The sequence below is a fragment of the Aphelocoma coerulescens genome, chromosome 2 (genome assembly GCF_041296385.1).
Source record: "Aphelocoma coerulescens isolate FSJ_1873_10779 chromosome 2, UR_Acoe_1.0, whole genome shotgun sequence".
Classification (NCBI taxonomy): domain Eukaryota; kingdom Metazoa; phylum Chordata; class Aves; order Passeriformes; family Corvidae; genus Aphelocoma; species Aphelocoma coerulescens.
In genome coordinates, this window is record NC_091015.1 from 61,611,267 (window position 1) to 61,631,669 (window position 20,403).

At 40.3% G+C, this 20,403-nt stretch overlaps 1 protein-coding gene across 1 annotated transcript in view; it reads right to left on the reverse strand.

Annotated features, from left to right (window-relative positions):
• Positions 1-20,403, reverse strand: part of HECW1 (HECT, C2 and WW domain containing E3 ubiquitin protein ligase 1) — a 256,870-nt gene that overhangs the window by 151,459 nt on the left and 85,008 nt on the right. The window contains exons 2-3 of the mRNA XM_069007777.1: positions 19,421-19,745; positions 5,073-5,180 (exon numbers count right to left, since the gene is read on the reverse strand). Coding sequence (XP_068863878.1) covers positions 5,073-5,180; positions 19,421-19,745 — 433 coding nt within the window. The remainder of the gene's footprint in view (positions 1-5,072; positions 5,181-19,420; positions 19,746-20,403) is intronic.

Genomic DNA, 20,403 nt, shown 5'->3' on the forward strand with positions numbered 1-20,403 from the left:
CAAAAAGTGTGCCAGAGATTGCAGTGCAGCAGTCTATTTCCTTTCCTGGAAAACCCATTATAGGCTGGTTCTTTCACTGCAGTGCCCTCCAAGCCTTAACACAAAGTACACATCCCTAGTGGCATAGAGCCTCTCTTCACTCCTCCTTCCTCCCCTCAAACTCTGACCAGTTCATGGCCACAGTGGGTGGTTACTGTTTATTGCTGACTGTCAGAAAAAACCCAAATTGCCAGACTTCTGCAGAAATGCAAAACTGGCTGTAATACAACACTGCCTCTGCAGCTGTTAGGGCTTTTTGTCTGCTGAGTATTAATAGGAGATGAGTTCTGTTCTTTTGCCATTTGGAAGCAATTCCCTCTCTGGCTCAAACCAATTAGGCATCTATCTGGCAACATTATGTTGCAAGTTTGTGACATGCGAAGTGGAAAGGCGTATCCTTCTCTGGGAAAGGTATCAGTCCTTTCCAAGGTGAAAAAGTAGATCGCTAAAACAAATGCAAACTTTAACCATCTGTGGTATTTGAAAATGCTGCACAGTTATGTGTTAAATTATCTGTGTTTTGAAAACTGACAGGGCTCTCTAGATGGTCTTAAATCAGACTATCAGCAAATTCAAAAGCAACACATATTTTGCCCAAATACTCCCAAAGCATAGAAGCATGTTCCAAAAAGAGTGGACTATTTTGCTTTGTCACTGAATTCACAAAAAGCATTTTCTTAACTGGTGAGATTTTAAATATAACTGAAAAAAAAACCCTTAAAGACTCTGACTGGGCAATCCACTGAGAATACCATGAAAGTATAGCTTCAACAACAGAGCAGCATCTGAAAGTGCAGAATTTCAGTTTTATAAAAGAAGTGCAATTAAGGCAGAAAATGGTTGAAATTTCTTTCTACGCCTTCCTTTGTGCTCTCCACTCCTGATGCACTTTTACAAATCTCTCACAATATATTACTAGTTTCTTCTGCCCATGTGCAAGATTTCTTTCTAGTGTGATCCTGTAGGTTGGTGGGTTTGGCCCGTAATTATCATTACAACCATGTTTGATAAGATTTCATTGTGCTAATCTGCTGCCATGAAGAAAATAACTTTCAGATGCTTTTCCCTCCACTCATTCCTATTCCAGGTCCCTGCCCATTGCATGCAAGATACTATTTACAGTGATACGATGGCAGCAATCTGTTAAGTTTCTAAAGAGTGGGTTTATGTATAATGACTACAGGTTACATAGTTAGAGCATTATATTTCATTTGCTTGTTAATTTTCCAAAAATTTAGGAAAGAAAGGATAAATAACTGTGGAATGTTATGGATTTGAACAAAATGCTCCCAAACATTATAGATGCCTCCACAGTCAAAATACAGAAATGAGTAATAACCTTCTATTTACTTGACCTCATTTCTAATGCTTCTTTTTTCATATTAATGGCAATTTCACTGTTGCAAATCAGCTAGTCTTTAGGACCTCATATTTTTCAAGTTGCCCCACAAAGCTCTTTAATAAAAAAGGCTCAAAGATGTATTTTTAAGCTGGTTATGTCAGATGGCTGGCTGGTCAGACCATAAGGGTAATTTCCTTAAATGTGGTACTAAAACAACCTGTGGGGAATCCTACAGTCTAACTGTTGGCAATAGAAAAAATTTGGCTTCTGAGGTTGGCCAGGATAATTCCCATGGTCCCCCTACAATGAGCCTCATACAACAGCACCACCAAAAATATTTAACCTTTAATATTTCAAGGCCAGGATACAAACCAATCTGCATGGGGTGCCTGAAATTCGTGAGAAATTTAAATTGTCTGTGTAAGGCTGATTCTTTATCTGGCTGTACATTGATCTTCCCTTTATGATTGTTCCAGGACAAACATTGCAATTTATACCATAATATTTTCTGAAGCAATGTGCAGGTGACAATCAGTATTGACTCACGTGGTAAAAAGATACCAAAGTACAAATAGTTACAGGAAAAGCAAAAGCAGAAATTAAGAGCTGCCTTTGTAAATGAGCTACTCAGTTTTATTGAGAATTCTTGCTATAATAAGGAAGACTCCAATCAATAGTAAGTTAAGGGAATTATAATGATGTATGGGAAAAAAATATGGATACCTTAAAAATAAATTACCACACCTTAACTACATTTCTGAGCTGAGTTTTATTTTGATGATCAGTATCTCTCTGATCCTTGCAAATGTTATGCTATGCAACATAAAAGGGAGATACAATCTCCACCCAAAAAATAAAAGTCTGCAGGAAGATGGTTTACACCATCCTCTTTGGAAAGAAAATACACAAGGTGTTCAGACGCTGCAGTTTTTAACATAATATTTAATCAACTGCAAAGCTGTGTGCTTTCATATGTAAGTCTCAGCAATGGGCAGGAATCCTCAAATATGCCTTTAGATATATGAAACCGACATACATCAACATTCTTCACTGCCTTGGCTTCCCACTTGAGTAGTCATGTGGCTCAAGTGCACTTGCTGTTATTTACTACTGCCTACTTAATTTTCTCCTATTTTAATTCTGGACAGGGCAATGATTTGTCCTCCCCGAGTGCACTGATACATAATCTCAGGGCTGACGCTCACAACCTAATGGTAGCAGCATAACGAATTACCAAGAGGCAACAACTTATCAAGCATGGGCTGCCCAACTATGGTGTAGTACAACTTAGTTCCAAGCATCAATGAAGGATGGTTATGCTAATTGGCATTTTCTTACAGTAGGGCAAGTGAAGAATGTACATGCAATCAATTAACAACAGCTACTGTGTCTCAGCTAATGGGGGCAAACCTATTAAGCTGACAAAAGTCATTGTGCAGCAGAGCCTTTAATGAAAAGTGGCCCACCTAAAGAGGCTTTCTCTTAAGCGTTTTTCATGTTGCCTCTTTGTTTTGTATTGTGGATTAGGCAAGGAAGCCACCAGCAGTCTCATCACACTTCTGCCCTTCCTCAATAATCCCAGGTACTAAAAAAAAAACTCTTCAAAAACCCAGTCTGGGATTTTATATCTCCTTCCCACAGTTCTTTAACAGCTAAACCAAAGTATGATCAGTCTCACAAATTTGTAACCATGGCTCAAAGCCTCTGCAAATTAGAGCCTGCTTTAAAGGTTAGATCATGTAATGAATTTCTGCCCCAAAACCAGGATAACTGAAAAAATCCCAACGTTCTTATATGTTAAATAGTTTCACATCCATGTATTTTTCAAAACACAAGATACAAACATCCTGTATGTCCTGTAGGCATTTCAGCAGCTCCCTAAATTCTTTAGAACAACATTCTCAGTTTGACGCTAGGAATTACAGACCATCAGCAATACTTTATACTGCAAAGAGAGAACATGCTTCTAGGACTGAGCATCTGTAAAATATTTGCACGTAGCACCCTTGCTGATACTAGATATGTAAGATCAAAGTCCTAGATTGGACAAGTATAACTCATGTCCTTTACAAATCCTTTAAAATATAGGTTATATCAAAGATTTCTTTGACTGCTCTCAAATTTAGACAGTCTTAGACAGATATACCTGTCAAGTAATTTATAAATGCTTTTACCAAACTTCTGAATTTTTTCCAGGAGGCTAAGGCAGATCACTGGAAGTATGCAGTTCAATTGTATAACTCAAATTGCTTCATGCTACTCTTCTTCATGCTTAACTCCTCCTTAAGTATAGATGTGGCTCTTTCACCACAGATGTTTTGCTACAGATTTCAGTCCAGTATTTTGAGTACCCAATTTCTATCCAAAGATGATCATGGATTGCATTCACACTAATGCCGTGGTGCCGTTGCTGGCTGGCACGCTGCCCTGGGCACCAGGCAATCTTCTGCCTGCTCCGAACGGGGAGGATGGGGGCTGATCACAGAGCAGGAGGGCAGGCGAAGCACCTGCTTGGGTTCGCCTTGCCCACCGATGGCACAGGTGCGCGGAGGAGGCAGGAAAGAAGCGGAGGGACTTCTTCATGGGAGAGAGGGTTTATTGGAGAGAAAAATCCACGGGAAAAAAACCAAGAAACATGGTCTTGAACCCCCTCAATTTGGGTGTGGAAAACACACAGTAACCAAAGGAACATCAACCAGGGGGTGTTACCAAGGTGGGGAGAAGGAATTACAGCAAATGGGAGAAGGGGTAGGCAGGGAGGAGTAACAAGGGTCAATTAGCTACCGAGGAACATAGAAGAAAACCAAATATGAGAAATAAGGGGAGGGGAGGGCTGCAGTCAATGATAAGGCATGGATGTACATATTTTTCACAGCCTTTTGAATGCTCAAGGCTTTTGGGCTGTGGAAGCATCAAACCAATAGACCTTTTGGTCCACTTGATTCGTCTGATCATGGCTCAATGCAACACATTAACACATGGTAAATCTTTGAAAAGAGGAAGGATTTGAATGGTCAGGGAGATGGGACAGTCAGGGCTGGAAATATTAACTTGCTGTATAAGGAACCTACTACTTTGCAGAAGCAAATTCAGTGTTTCTGTATTTTCATTACTAAGAGGGTGGAAAAGAGTTATACTGCATTGCATCAAATGCCCTGGGTAATATATTAATGTAATGAGGAACAATTAATTTGAAATTAGTGTACCTTGCTTCAACTACATACAGTTATACTTTTATTCATGTAGATGATAATCAGAACTCAACCCTTTCTCCTTCTGAATTCGCCTGAATCTGTTACAAGCTGGATACACCATGAAGTTTTCCAATTAAAAGCCAATGTGATTCTTCCCGGAATGATATTATGCCCCTGACTTCCTGTTTTCCTTAAAACCATATTAAAGTTAATGCATCTCATTACTAATGACATAGTCCAAACAACAGAAAATTGAGTAAAACACATATTCAAAACTGTATTTAAAAGAAAGTAATTAAGTCAATGCCCACAAAATTTGTTTGCAGAAAACTGTGGGTTACTATTCCACCAAGCATTTCAGTTTCTATCAAAACATTCAAAGATTTTGGTAACATTTTTTGCCCTTCCTAAGAGATATCATAAAAACAACAGTAACAGCTGAATTACCATTCTGCAATGACTGAATTAAATCATAGCAGAATTGGGAAAATACTTACGCTCCACAAAGTAAGAGCTGGCATCAATCTTCCAGATAATTTGACCACGGTGAGAGCCATTGACGCCACGGTTCTTGTAGTCCAAAAAGTTTTCCGACAAGACCTCGTCTATAAACAAAGAAGATTGGTTTCAGTAAGTGCCTGTTATGACAATATGCACAGCAGAGAGTCAGGCTAAAAATACAACCTTGGCTTGACAGAACATACGAGAGCTACTAGAGAGTTTGGCATGATATTTTGAGAAACCAGATTTATCATTCATTTATATTATTCAAAAGTTCAGCCGAAGCAGCTGAAGCAGCAACCCAGGATGGGCTGGGCCATGGCCTCATTGCTCCAACTTCAGTAGGATGAAATGGATTTCGCATCTGTGCCCTAACAAAGCAAAAGGCCACAATCCCTACCTGCAGAGACCAGCCAGCAACCTCCTGGGCTTTTCCTTTAAGTGATAACAACAGTTTTAATTTCAAGAGAGATTTGTACAAATGTGCTTTAACCAACTCAGCCTTGCTATGGAAATAGTCCTGGATGGGTCCTGAGACTCAGTTCTGAAGACAATTATGTTAATTTTTAGTTGCACTAAAAAGTGAGAATCTCACTCAATCTGACATTAAAATACATCAATTGTAAACACTGAAGAATTGGCTTTGTTTCAAGAAGAAAACAAAGATAATGCCACACAAGGGACACTATGCCTGAGGACACATTGATGGTGTGACCAACTGCAGAACAGACGAGGCAGCCCAACAGACTAAGCTGAGAAACCCAAAGACTATCACAATAGTTTAACAAAGGAGACTAAGTTGAAGGAAACTACACTTCCACTGAAAGAAGGAAGCAGCAAACAGATGTCAATATTGTCCCATTGGCTTTACATAGTCATGCTCTCAAAGGAGGAAGGTGAGTGAGTACCGACACTGAACTCTTTGGTGTTACTCTCTTGAGGGATTTACAACAGAAATCCTTCTAATGAGGTCATTAACAATTGCAATGGATAATTATAAATAGGAATGCTATCTACAACAAATTTTCCCTTTGCTGACTTGCTAATTGTCAGGAATTATTTCACCAGCTGTGTTTCATTCTCTGTTTTGAAGTACATCTCTGATGTAATCTTTCAATAGCAATGTCCTCTGGTAGGATTTCTGTTCTCACTTTGTACTTTATAGTTGGTTGTGTCTTCTTTTAAATTCCAAATTATATATCTCTAAAAAAAGCAGGTAAGTATACAACTGTTACTCTCAGAGCTCTGGTTTACTTATGAATACCTTGAGTAAAGGACCATCCTGGATACAGATTATCAAGGATCATGCACATCATTCTGTAGAAGTAGGAACATTATATACTTGCGAGAAGACTTAAACTTGTCCTTTTTGCTTTGGTAGGCAAAAAACTTTATACTTAAAGGTGAGCATATACTGAAATATTGCACTGAGCTGGAGCCTGGGAACCCTGCCTGGCTCTTATCCTGAAGGGGCACAGAAAGTAGCCCTCAGCTCCGGCATGCTGCTCACTGGCTTCTGCACTTGTGATGTTTATTTATCATATTTAGTTTCTGTAAGCTGCTGGAGATGCTCCAGCACCTGCCATGTTATTATGATGCATGGGCAATTACTGTCCCTCAAGATATACTGTTTATAAAATACCAGGCTTGCTTAAGGATGCTTAGCTGAGCTGGACTGAATGGCCTTGCTTAAGAAACTGCAGGCATTTTAGGCCAGAGTTTAGTAGCACAGGAGATCCCAGAATCAGCTTTAAAATACTGTGTTCATAGGCAGTATCTGTGGGGGCCAGCTGGCACTTCCACTGTAGCTGCTTCCTGCAGCTGGCACAAAGGCAGCATGAACTCTGCCACCCACAGCCCCTCTAATTTGACAGAGATGTTGACATACGCCCGTACCCAAACTAAATCATATCCCTATTGCAAGCTGCGCCAGTGGGGATGACTCCAGAAAACTCTTTCCTCCTTTTTGTTGAAAAAGTGTAGGAAGCCTGGAAAACCAGGCTGAGAAAAAGGACCACTAGCCATCTGCATGTCCAAGGTAGAAGACCATGGGAAGGGAAGGATAAACAAGCCAGTCTATGGTTACAGCTGACAGGTGAGACCACAGGAAATCTGTAACAAGCTGCTCCCACTGAGTAACACCTGCTCACTGCCTCCTACCATGGAGGCAAGAGACAGGGGTGTGTGGGAAGCATCCAGAGAAAAGCAGGTCCCAGGGAAGGGACTACATGGAGCTAGTCATGTGCACACAGTTTATGGAGAGCGGCCACTGATGAAATACAGGCTCAGGCAGCAGAAAGGGTAATTTAATATGAGCTTATGGAGCTCTGCAATATGCAGGGCACCCAAATAGGAGCAGCGCAATCTTTAAGTATAAAAACAATTTGTATATAAAACGTATTTACAAATGTCATTATTTAGAAATCCAATATGTAAATTGTTCTCACAGTCAGTTTTAACCCTGTCTGTCTCTTTTGAAAGAAGTACTTCCCTAATTCCAAAGAAATAAAAATTATTTTTAGACTAGTAGAAATTTATGTTCATTGGGATTTTTAAGCCAGACAAATTTTATCTCTAGAAGAGCACATTCAGGTCCAAAAGGGAAATTTTGCTCTTTCAATTTTTTAAGGTATGTATTTTTGGAAGGTGAAAGATAAGAAAGAAATATCCTCTGGCAAGTTAAAAATAGCAGTAATTGAAACTCGTCAGGAGGCCAGAATGTATGAATATTCCTGGTCGATCTGTTTTAATTGGCAAGGAATACTATTCCAGGCATACTATTCCCTCAACATGCACATTATGTATGTAGCACATTGACAAAGAAAATGGTGCATGTGAAATACAACACTGTTTAGTGCACTAGATGCATATGTATGTACATATATTTACCAACATTCATGCCATAGGTAAGCGAATAGATGGTATGGTATGCTAAGGAGAAAGAGTATGTGCAAAGGAAAACAAATTTTATTTCCTGTATCTCTTGAGAATCCCTGTAACAAAGAAACTGACCTTTAAAACATATTGCATCTTAATTCCCAAAGGTAAATGGTGAAATACTTTGTTTCACCTCCACACAAATGAAGAGAAGAGTTAATGTTGCTCCCTTTCATATTTCAGGCAGCAGCTAATGCCTTTTGACATATTTCCAATGAAGCATTGTAATGCATCTCCCTCCCTCTATTTTTGAAATGCGATTAACCTTTAAACTAGCTATTTGCTTCCTCTGCATAGCTTGGGTTTGGCCCTGCTTGGCCAAAAAGCAAACACTTTGCAATTGCTCTCAGGTTGGCAGCTTCATTTCCCTGGGCAATAGACAGCTAACTAATTAAGGAAAGTGTAAAATGGGTGAGTATTTGGGATGTGCTGCACTTTGAACATCATTAGTGGCTCCTGGAGCTAGAGCTGGGGATGGTGAGGGTGTCTAAGACGGGGAGCCAGCAGATATTGCTCTCTGCCCCCGCTGCCTTCGGGCATGCAGAAGTGTCAGCCGCCTCTTGCTGGAGAGGGGAGGTGGCTGCAGACCCACAAGGCTTCACTGGGACAGGAGCAGCAACTCCACAGACATCCCACGGGCCCTAGAAGAAACAGGGAAGGTGATGTATGACCAGGAGCCAGGCAGCCCAGATCCAAATAGCAGTCAGAGGGACCAAGGCATGCTAGAAGCAAATGACAGCAAGTGCTTTGGGAACCAGCAGCAATTCTGATGGACTGCTTCTCCTCACCAAACCAGATACCGCCAAGCACAGCCTTTTAGTGCTAAAAATATTCTGTGTTGTCACTTCCATGTGAGCATCCCAATATACTTCACAAGCACTAGAGAGAGATAAAGAACCATGGCCACCAAAGAAAGTTATCTTTCAGATGAAAGACAGTATGCAATTGGCAAAAAGCATGCTGTTTTTCAGAGGAATTAGGGAAACTGTTGATAAAGGCCACTCCTCAAAAAGATCTGTGAACAATCTAATAGGGACTTCAAGTACTGTCAGCAGCCTACGCTAAACAGACAGGACCTCGGTATTTCAAAGTTTGCCTGAAACTCCCACAGAGAAGCAAACAGATAATCAATACATCTTCCTCGGAAGGATTGATGGATTTTAAATTACAAATAGCTGAGTGACCCTTTTGGTCTGTTTGGTTTTACTTAGGAGGGAGAAATGAAAAACTAACTCCCTTTCTCAAACAGTATTTTGTTGATCTATATGACCAGCCTATCTTTCCACATTCTCAAAGACTAACAACTACAAAATTTAGAATAACGAGTCCTACTTTCAAAGAAACAAATAATTAACATGAGACAGAAATACAATGTCAGATAGGTTCCTGAACTTGGTACAGTATGCCAGTCTCTTATCCATCACTGATTTGATTTAATACTACAACACTTGCTTCCTATAAAAATAATGCAATTATGGCACAAAAATAAGAGCTACACTTCATGTCTTGATCCCTTCTGAAAAGGAAATGCTGTACTTCTGAAATTATAGAAGGACTTCGAGTCTTCAGCTAAATAAATCTGTGTTAGTTTGAAATTTAAAAGTGTTTGTCAATATGTATGTCTCTATTATGACATATGACAATAGCTAGCAAAATGCTTTTAAAAACAATTTTCTGTATGAAGAGGCTGCGCTCTGGTTGATCTGTTTTGCAACTAGCATGGAAAGCTGCAGGAAAGAGATTTCATAAATCACAAAATCAGTTAGCTTGGAAAACACATCTGAGGTCACTGAGTCCAACCTATGACCGAACACCACCTTGCCAACCAGACCATGGCACTGAGTGCCACGTCCAGTCTTTCCTTAAACACCTCCAGGGACAGCGACTCCACCAGCTCCCTGGGCAGTCCATTCCAGTATCTAATCACCTTTTCGGTGAGGAAATTCCTCCTAATGTCCAGCCTAAGCCTCCCCTGGAGTAGTTTGGGACTATGTTCTCTCATCCTATCACTGGTTGCCTGGGAGAAGAGGCTGGCCCCCACCTGGCTATAACCTCCTTCCAGATAGTTAGAGTGATAAAGTCCTCCCTAAGCCTCCTCCATGCTAAACATCCCCAGCTCCCTCAGCCACCCTTCACAGGACATGCGTTCCAGATCCTTCATAAAGTACCAATAAAACAAAATAATCTTGCAGAATAGTAATAGAAGGGGTAAGCCATAAATAAGCTTCATATTTCTGATGTTTATTTTCTTGCCACCCAATCCATCACTTGAAGAAGAAAACAAAATGATGACACAGCCTCTGCAATTCACAAGTGGAGCTTGTAGTGATTTGTATCAGGCCATGAAAGTGTTTCCCTTTTGCAATCCTTTAGCTTTGCAAAACCCAGCCCTTGGAAGCTGTGCTTCCAAAGAGCTGTACAATACAAGCAGTCATCATTCTGCAGAAGAGAAGCTATTAATGAGAAATATATGCTGAAGATGCAGATCCCAATTTCTTATTTACAAAGACACCACATTTTAAAAATCACAAATAATAGTTAGGAACATTTCCATTGACTTCAGCTGCTACATATTAAGCTCTAGTGTGGATTGAAACTTCACTGTTAATTCATTTGCCAATTTCTGCTGCAGGCAATTAACATACTGCAATTTACAGCTAGCATCCCTCCTTCTGTAACTTCTTAGGGAGAAGAGTTCTGGAAAAAAAGGGCCTAATGCTTCCCTGGTGCTGCAAGCTCAATTCTTGATCTAAGAGTTTTGCATATGCTTTTTTTGAGTACATCAATGGTTCCATTTTAATCCCACAAAAATTAGCCCCTTGCCCAGCTAAAGAAAAAAAACTGGGAGGGAGAAATGTGAACAATGAGTGGAGAAGAGCAGCGTGAGGAAGACATGGCAAGAGAAAGACGAAATGAAAGTAGGGAGACAGACTGTAATAAAATGGGGAGTGAGTTGGCAAAGTTAGAATAATTCTTGATCACTGAGGGGAGAAGATGGTGGCCATAAGTAAAACTGCTTCAGGCACATAGAAAGGCAGGCATGGTGGATTTCAAACGTGAAGCAGAAAGAATTACACATTAAACCCAAATGACATATCAGCCATTCCCAAAATCAAGGGGTCTCAACTTTCAGCAAAACACTTTTATCTTTGAACATGTAGCTTACTTTCAGAGCCATTTATCACCCTTTACCACTCCGCCAGTCTCCAAATTACTGCTGGGAGATAGCATTCTCATCTTTTATGAGACCAACAACAACGGCAAATGACGCGCCGTTACAGAGACCCTATTAAATCTTGGCAATGATAAGCGTGGGTTTTCAGAAGGCTCTGGATGAGCTGTGGATCCAGTTCTTCCTCACTTGCACTTGAGCTGACCACACTGAGAGTTTGAGCCCTGTCACTCAAGGGACTTCCCTCTCCTTCCCTGCAACAGTGGAACCTCTGGCTAAAAGCAGAGTTGATGGCCATGGACTCTGTTCTTCTATGGTGTCCTTGAGGTGTTTGGGAGCTGTGCTCCAGAACAACCCACCACTCATCTATTTCTCTCCTGTAACCACAAATCTTCTGCTGAAAAGGTAGAAAGAATGAAGAAAGCAAGGAGTGGAGGATCAGCATTAAAAACTTGTGGGGACTAAAACCCCAACAGCAGATGTTAGGTTGCAGTGGGATGGGCATCTATCCAGTAATACTGGTGTCATTTGGCTCTGCATACCCTTAGATGTGTGATGGCACCACACAGCTGTCAGTGTTACTTCAGCTATGCCCGTCCCAGCTACAGGCTTCTCCTTTAAAGCTCCTGCACTTCCAGATTTATTCTTAACCCTGCAGCAGGGGCACCATGTTTGGGTCTCAGTACAGCAACAGCTCTACTTCAGCTATGCATTGCACAAACATATTCACAAGTAATGACATCCAGTTTGCACACAGAACTGAAGATGGGAGAAAGGAATCCAAACAAGGATATTGAAAAAAGTGAAGATATCCAATGTGTGGTAAGGTACAAAATAGAAGAATTTTGTTTGCTTGTTTTTAATATAACAACAGTTCCAAAGTTCTCACAATGGAAGCCTCCCCATTGACTACAGTGCAATTTGGAAAATGAAGATTAGGACAAAGCAGCGCACCCATGAAATTTGCAAGAAAATTTTAAAATAAGAGATGCTGCAGGCCCAAGGCAATATGAAGACAAGATATAAAGGGACATTGGAAGATCTGAAATGTGAACAAGGATGACATTTTTCCAGGTTAAAAATGTTCATTAAATATGGGGGAAATAATTTGTAGTATTTGAAAAATGGATTTACAGAAATGTTAAAAGACATAACAGCAGACAGTAAATTAGACAGGAGCTTGTGATCTGATAAAGCAGTAAAAAAAAAAAAATCCAAACACAGCTCAGATGTGTACACTGAAGCACCACAGTGCAAAGAATCTCTTGAGAATCTGGATTGATTTTATCTGAAAAATGGTATTCAGTTATAAACTTATTACAAAGTGAAAGATTTCCAGTGAAGAAAAAAAATGTCTTTAAGGCTGGAGAGATCAATGGATGAGCAAGATTACAAAAGCTAAATGCATACACAGTCATTACAGTAGTTGTGGAAGGCAGCATGGGAATATTCCAGTGTTATGAGCAGTGCAATGTAAGTGTTATAAACACTAAGGAATGGGAAGGATTTAGTTCTAAACCAGAAAACGAAGAGAAGAAAAACATATGCTGAACCTTCAAAATCCACATGGCTGGCTTGACAACCTCTCCAAAACAAATCTTTCTGTTTTAAGCCTTATCCTGCCAAGAATTTTATATTTGTTCTGTCCACTGTTTACACCATGATTGATTTTATCCAGTCAATGGTCTGAGCTTGCTGCATGGAATACGCTTGTTTTGAAGGATTGAGGCCAAAACCTGGGATTTGGTGCACCAATATCCCCCACTAACTGATTTCTTCAGAAATATTTTAGTAGGTGATCATTACTGACTTCACTGTAAGTCTGGGCTATTCAGCAATATTGGCAGTTTTATTCACGGGCATAAGGACCCTAGAAATCACTGAGAAGGCATGAGGATGCAATACTCCCTGTCTGCATTATTTCCCATTCCTGATATTCAGCATGAATAGTTGCAGTGGAAAACTGTTCTACCCATTCACCTAGAAAGATGTTCATAAAAGCTGTTATTTTATGGAGAAGTAATACATGAAAATGGGAATCCTTTGGCACACAGTAAACACCTCTACCACATATTAAATATCTTTGAGGAAAAGAACTGGCAGTCTGCAGGCTTCTTTACTATGAGTTCCCTAAAAGACCATAAAGCACACCACTACTACACTAACCACTCTGCAGAAGCTTTTTGGTGCATTGGTACTACCAACGTTAACAAAAATGACAGCTGAACCTTGGAAGCACTGAAAGGGAAGGTATATTAGAAGCCATACATGTTGGGAATATTCAGAGACCCTTGCATTTAAACATTGACTGCATCTACTTGTAAAGGGGTGAATCAGATGCAAAAGCTAACTGTGTTCATGTCACACTTGCTGGGTCTGTAAAACAGCATATCCAGGTTTTGTCTGGCTGAAGTGGCTCACTGGATACAGAACTGGGAAAGGCAAGAAGTGACTCAGCCTGATAAATCACTCTCACTGGAACAAAGAGCAGCCAGGTGAAGGCGAGCCAGGTTGGAACAAAGAACTGATACCGCTGCAGTAATGTATCTGCCAAAGGCCTGTGATACCTGCTCCTCTGACACTTTTTGTTCCTGACATAAATAGCACTGTGCCTCGTGAAAGCTGCCTGGCCACCTCTGTTGATGTTTCACAGAGGGAGCAGAATTGCAGATGTCCAACAAAGCTTAACTTGCTGAGTTGATCACAGCCAGCCATGGTTGCCATCCCCAGCCTGGTGTGAGACCCAACTACAAGACGACCTACTGAGGAGGAGCCCTAAGACCACAGTGAGATTCTCTTCCAAAGGCCATAAAAGGATTGGAAAAATGGGTAACCCCAGGACACAACATCAACAAAATTCACTCTAAGCAGGCACATTGTGAAGAGTTTTGTTTTACAGATGGCTGTATCTGAAGCAGAGAGGTGGAGCAACCATCCAAAAATGGAGAGAGAGCCTAAGTCGGGGATTAGACCTATAACAAAGACACCCACAATCTCACCCTTATACGAACATTGCTGTTTCTAACATTTTACATTTCTGCTGGCAACATTAACATGCTTTCTGCTTGTATGCATTCAATGTTTGGTAAAATAACTGCATAAACAAGTTCTGGTCCAAGTCTGATGGCAGGAAAAAAGTACATTTTTCCACTTGTCTCAGTGGGTAGAATAGCAACACAGGCCATTTAAGCCTGAGAGTATATAAAAATCAACCCAGAGAGTATTTAAACAAATGTTTAAATTCTATTAACCAATAGTTATTAGATTGGTCAGGTTGTGGTGAATTGCCTTTTTGGAGCAGAAATAACATCACAAGATGAAACAGAGGAGGAAAAAAGTTTTGAAGTTAAACTTTAGTCACTAATCAGGTGAAGACATTTCTACTTATATAAATTTGAGAAGAACTACTCTGCAAAAAAACAGATATGGGCAGGATATTGGACTCTCCAAGATTTGTGTACGAAGACATTTTTAATAAATAGCCTTTAGTAATGTTTTGCTTTCATGTAAGGAAATATTGAAAGAAAGAAAGCCTGCTTCATATGGGTAAGAAAAGTATAATGTTAGCCCTGATAAACCCCTAACATCAGTGTGCACAGACACTGGAGCAAATGATTTTTTCAAAACATTTAAACATTTCTCATTAGTTCCTTTACATCAGATATGGAGGTGATGACAGAAGTGAAATCTAGTAGCAGCTAAAATGCCACTGCAGTAATTATAAGATAGCTCTTTATCTACAGGCAGCTGCCAGAAGTCCATATTAATTTATCTAAAGGAGCTTCATACTGTAGCGAACAGCAATAGCAAATGAGATAAGAGAGAAAGAGAAAGCCTTGAGATAAATAACGGCAAATATTCCAGCTGCCTCACAGTAGCCATTAAATGAGAGTCCTTACTTAAAAAAATATACCCTTTCTTCATTATTCATAACTTTATTTTAGTTTCATTTTTGTCCCCAATGGGCCTTTTCTTTACAAATAGCTTTTCTGCATAGAAAACTTAAATTCCAGAGACTTTTAAATAGCAACAAAGCTTTGTTATGCTCAAATTTCTTAGAGAACTCTTTTTGAGTGTTTACACATATTTTTGATTGTGGGTCTCTTTCTGAAAAACTGAATGTTCATAATACTGTAATTCTCTTGAGGGAAGACAAACACACATTTCAGATGAGTTGTTACAGAATGTAGAGGTTCCTCTGCATTGCTCAGAGCTTATACATAGTATATATGAGGGGAAGTTGGAGCATCTCTAGCATTTCAGCTTAGCAGGAATGAAACGTAATTCCTATTCCTGAAGGCACAGTATGTGTTAAGAAATGCTTGTTTTCCCAATTTACATATTTTTTTGTCATCTTTCCACGGCTAATCTTAAAATGTGCTGAAGGAATAACATCTATATTTTAAGAGAGTCAACATTTACTATTCTCCCTTCAACTAGGGAGTTTTTCTATGGCCCTTCATGAAAATCATGTACGTGTGCATGGATGTTTTCAGGAAGCTTCAGGGTGGATACTATTTTTTGCCATGAGAGACATGACCACCATTTTCTATACTGTTTTATGAGAGACTGACTGGCTGCTTAGTCCATTTCCTGAGACCATGAGCAAATCCTAGTAATTTCTAATAACCAGTACTAAATCCAGCTCTTACCTGCATCTGAAAAGACTGTTTTGTTTCCCAGCTGGCCATCCTAAGGAATGCATAAATGGATTGAAGGGGAGAAGAACAGATATCTTGTGATAAAAGGAGCTGTGGCTCTTCACAAGAGCAGCCAGCAGACAGAATTTCCACACAGGGTGGACTCCCTCTTTCAGGCTACTTTAACTTTTGAATAGCATCCCAAAATGTCCCACAGTATGAAAACATGTAGGACACATGATTTCTGCTCCTTTTTTTTTTTTTGGAAGCCCTTTATATCATCTCTATTTCCCCAGACTTAGAATACCATTACTCTGAAGTCTGCAGTTTATTGGGTATCAAATTTTTAGTGATGGCAGGAGTGATGAAAACAGAGTAAGTTTTATGCATTTCAAAACCAACACTCATACAAAATTATTTGGAGATATGTCCTAGAATACTACAATGGCAACTATTAAACTCCTACAATGTGAGAACTGCCTTCTGTTCTGCTTCTGCATAGCCCCTTCCTGGGATACTCCCACAAGACAAATAACAAATACCAACTCCAATGCTCCCAACACCAAGGCTTAAAGAAAATCCACAACACACTGCCTGATATCCTAAGGATGAAAATAATTTCCCAGTTCTCATGACTCTCCACAATACTACATTCAAATGTTTCAGCTCCAGTTTCACCAACCCAATCACAGAAAGGATTGGGCTGTATCCACAAGCTGGATTGAGACACACTAGAATGACCAGCAGCATCGCAACAGTTAACAGAGTTGCCATACAAGTGATAATAATAGGCCTCAACACTAATCCTCTCCTGAGCAGAGTGGGAAAAGCTCATAGTTTCTTTGGTTCTCTTGTTCCAGTCTGGCTGCTAATTCAAAACATAGTTATAGATCAGTTTACATTGTGAAGGTCATATCCACAAGGCCAGGAACATTCCCTCTCTAAACAGGAATGCAGACTCACCAAATCTGTGCAGATGCAGACACAAATCTAAACCATTAGGGATGTCTGGATCTCCTGCCCCGACGAACTGGTCACAAACAGAAGGCATCAGTGTTTTATTTCAGGTCAGAAGGGTGCTTTGTACTGACCCTTCCAACTGTCCCTACTTTGTCACCATCAGACTGTGCTGTCATACAGACACACAAACTCGATTCTGTCCTGATGAAACTACACTGAAAGATGCACTACAGCAACTCAAGGGCATTCAGTTTGTCAGACTGAAGCTGTTCTAAGTCAAGCCCTCAAAACACCTTCATCAGATGTTTGCTTCTACAGGCCTGTTCCTACTGGTTTGCCCTACTTTGTAAATGTGGATACAGCCACAATGCCAGTTACCTTCATAGATTCTGAGTGTTTTCCGTGTCAAACAAACACTAAAACCCAAGTGATCTTCACAGTCTTCCATGTTCTTTAAAGGGAACCAAACCAAAGCTCATCTTACATGAGGTTGGGGGGGGGGGGGCATGAATGGGAAAAGGGGAAGGGAAGAGAAAAAAGTGAACGAGGGATGCTGTTGTCTGCTGTTTCCTCAGTTATTTACAGTGGGAACCTGAGAGAGTGGAGACAAAACACCTTCAAAGACATCAAGGATCAGCTACTGGTTTCTTGGGGACTGGACACACTATTTATTTTTCATTTGGCAGCGGTGTTCCTTGGAACAAGCCATTGACTGTTGTCATAAACAACTGGTATTCAGCCGTCAGGATCAAGGATACACTTCAAAATTTGCCCCTATAATTTACTGGGGTGTCTGGGGCAATGTATCCTGTTTGATATGGTAAATTAAGCAGGAGTACCAGGGTGTATTTTTATTTTGTCCAGTTACATTTCTATGTATTCATGTTACCTATCAAAAAAAAAATTAAGAGTGTGTCTTCACAGCCCTGGATGCAATGCCCAAGCTGTGAAACCTGGCTGAACGAGTTCAAGTCAGTGTGAAACAGCCCTATGCACTTTCTGTTGACTTCAGACCTCCAGAAGGAATGCTTTACCTCTATCCACTGAGGCAACAATTCACGAGTTGCCTGCACTACTGCAGAGCAGGCATACAGTATTTCTTAGTGCCCAGTACTGGGGGCTGCTGTGTCTTGTCATCTATTCCAGCAAAACATTCCACTTCAAACTTAACTGTAAACATAAGTAATTTTCTGTTAAGGCCAAAGAACCAGACTGATTTCGAGGCATCTGTTTTAAATCCAGTCTGTTTCTTTCCTAAAGGATTTACATTTCAGAAGCCTACTTGTATTTTCAAAGCAGGACATTTTATGAGGTTACTCATGGGAACAAGTACTTCAACCTGGCTTATTGTAACCTCCACTTCCTTCCCTCCATGTCCTAAATAGCCACCCTTGTGTATCCCTTTTTACAATCTCTCCAATACCCTGCACTTGTTTTCCAATGCGTAACACCTTGCCACCATATTTCTTCTACATGCTCAGACCTATTATCTAGTACTTTCTCACATATCCCCTATGTCACCAACATCTGTGTTCCCAACATCTTCAGTATGTGAAGCCAAGCCATTTGGTTTTATCCACTAAAGTACTTAAGTAACACTGTGGCTGCCTACAATGTCCCCTATGCCTGCTCCAAAAGCTCATCTCACAACATCATATGCTTTATCTGGTTTCAGTTGTCTGTCTGGGCAAGATGAAACAGTGCAATTAGAACTAAAATATCTGCTTAGTGCTAGGCACACCTTCCAAATAGACAAGGAAAGTGATTTACCAACATTCCCTTTCTGGGGGCACCAGTTCTTTACAAAGTCGCTGGTTTTCAAGAAACATGTAAGAACTTCACATTTTTAAGACCCCTAATAGACAGAGAAATTCATCTGAAACTGATCCACCATGTTCAAAATTTACCAGAAAGCAATGAGTTAACATAAAGTCCAGTCTCAGCAGCAGGACTATTTCCATAGGAACCAAACCAGGTTAAGAAAAGCTAATTTTATACTGAAGTGAAACAATCAGGTAAAAACCGATTGAAACCATTTCTTATTACTCTTCTGTGGGGCTGGATTTACTAGATGGAGTTGCCAAAAATATGTTAATGTACATGGCTCAATATAACTTCCAATACACAATAAAAGGGAAAAAAAGCAAAACTTTCTGGGACAAGTTCAGACTGTCTCAGTCTGTAATTATTGCTCATATCAAAATATCCTGTGGCTATAGAGAAAAAAGCATTCTCACAAGGTTTTTAAATGATTCATATTCTTGACTTGTAAAACCTCTCATCTGTCACAGATTACTCAAGGACTCTCAAGAGGAAAACCTGAAAATATTGTACTGTCTTGATACAGGAGGTATTTTCCCAACATCCAAATGGCTTTAAAATGAATTTATCTTGAAATGTCAAGAAACCATCAACAGAAAGCCTTCTTGTATCTTTGCTGAAGAAAAAGTGAGTGCAAGGACTGCAACCAGTAATTCAGGAGCAGAAAAAATTCTTGTCACATATAAACCCACTTTAAGACTACACTTAAGGGAGCTGTATCAGCTCACTGCTATTCATAGCCCATATTACCCTAATGCTTACAACTAAGAAAAGTGGCAAGAAACCCAAAGGGGAAGGGGTAACAGGAACTTACCTATGAGATACATGCCAATCCAGTCCCCTGCATCCACTTCCTCTTTTATATCCCAGTATATCACTAGGTCCTGTGAATGCCCGATGGAGTAGTAGGAGCTGCTGACCATCAGGGTGGACCGGCTGTCTGAAGTGACAAGGTCTGTGTCACTGGTAGACCTAGGAATGGTGACCGTCTCATGGGAATTGTTCCTGATGTCCATGTTATGGAACTGGTCAGGGTTATAGCTGTATCTGAGAGGCTCTTTGCACCGGCGCCGATTTTGTGAGCTCCTGGATGGAGATGCCATGGCTGCCAGGCCTAGGAACCTGTTTTGGTACAGATTCTGTGAAAAAAAAAAAAAGAAAGCATAGTATTTACAGTGTTATTAATTTTTCAGCGATATCAGAGTTCAGGAGAAGTAGTAAGTTATAGCAAGAAAGTAGCAGATCTTTTTCCATTTGTCATTGCAAAAAAGCGACACGAAAAGAGGCAGCAGGAACAGTGCTAACTCAACTCTTACTCTGTAACTCTTACCGTGAAAATAAGTGTAAGAGCAAGCCTTGCACCACCAAGCTCAGCCACAATTGAGCTTGGCAGTGTGAGGAAGTTTATAGGAGCTGGCTTCCTCCATGGCACACACCTAGACACAAACATCGTGACTATCGAACTGCCAGAGAGCCACCCTCTTTTAATGTCACGAGATAGTCTGCTCACTTTTGAGACCTGGAGTTAAGTGTTAGCCCCAGTATTTCCTGTTACATTTGCAGAGGACCCCTTAAGGTGCAGTCACCGTAGAGACCATATTCCATCTGGAGGGACTGGTTAGCAGGGATTAAGAGCTGTTCCTCCCTGCTGGGTATCTGAAGAGTGAGTGCCATGAAAACGGAGTTAATCCTGCTACAAAAATAGAGATGTCTTCACAGAAGTACAAATACAAAGTAAGTGTTGCAATGCCCCTCTGATAGCTTCCAATGCTATAGTTCTGATCTGGTTTTTGCAGC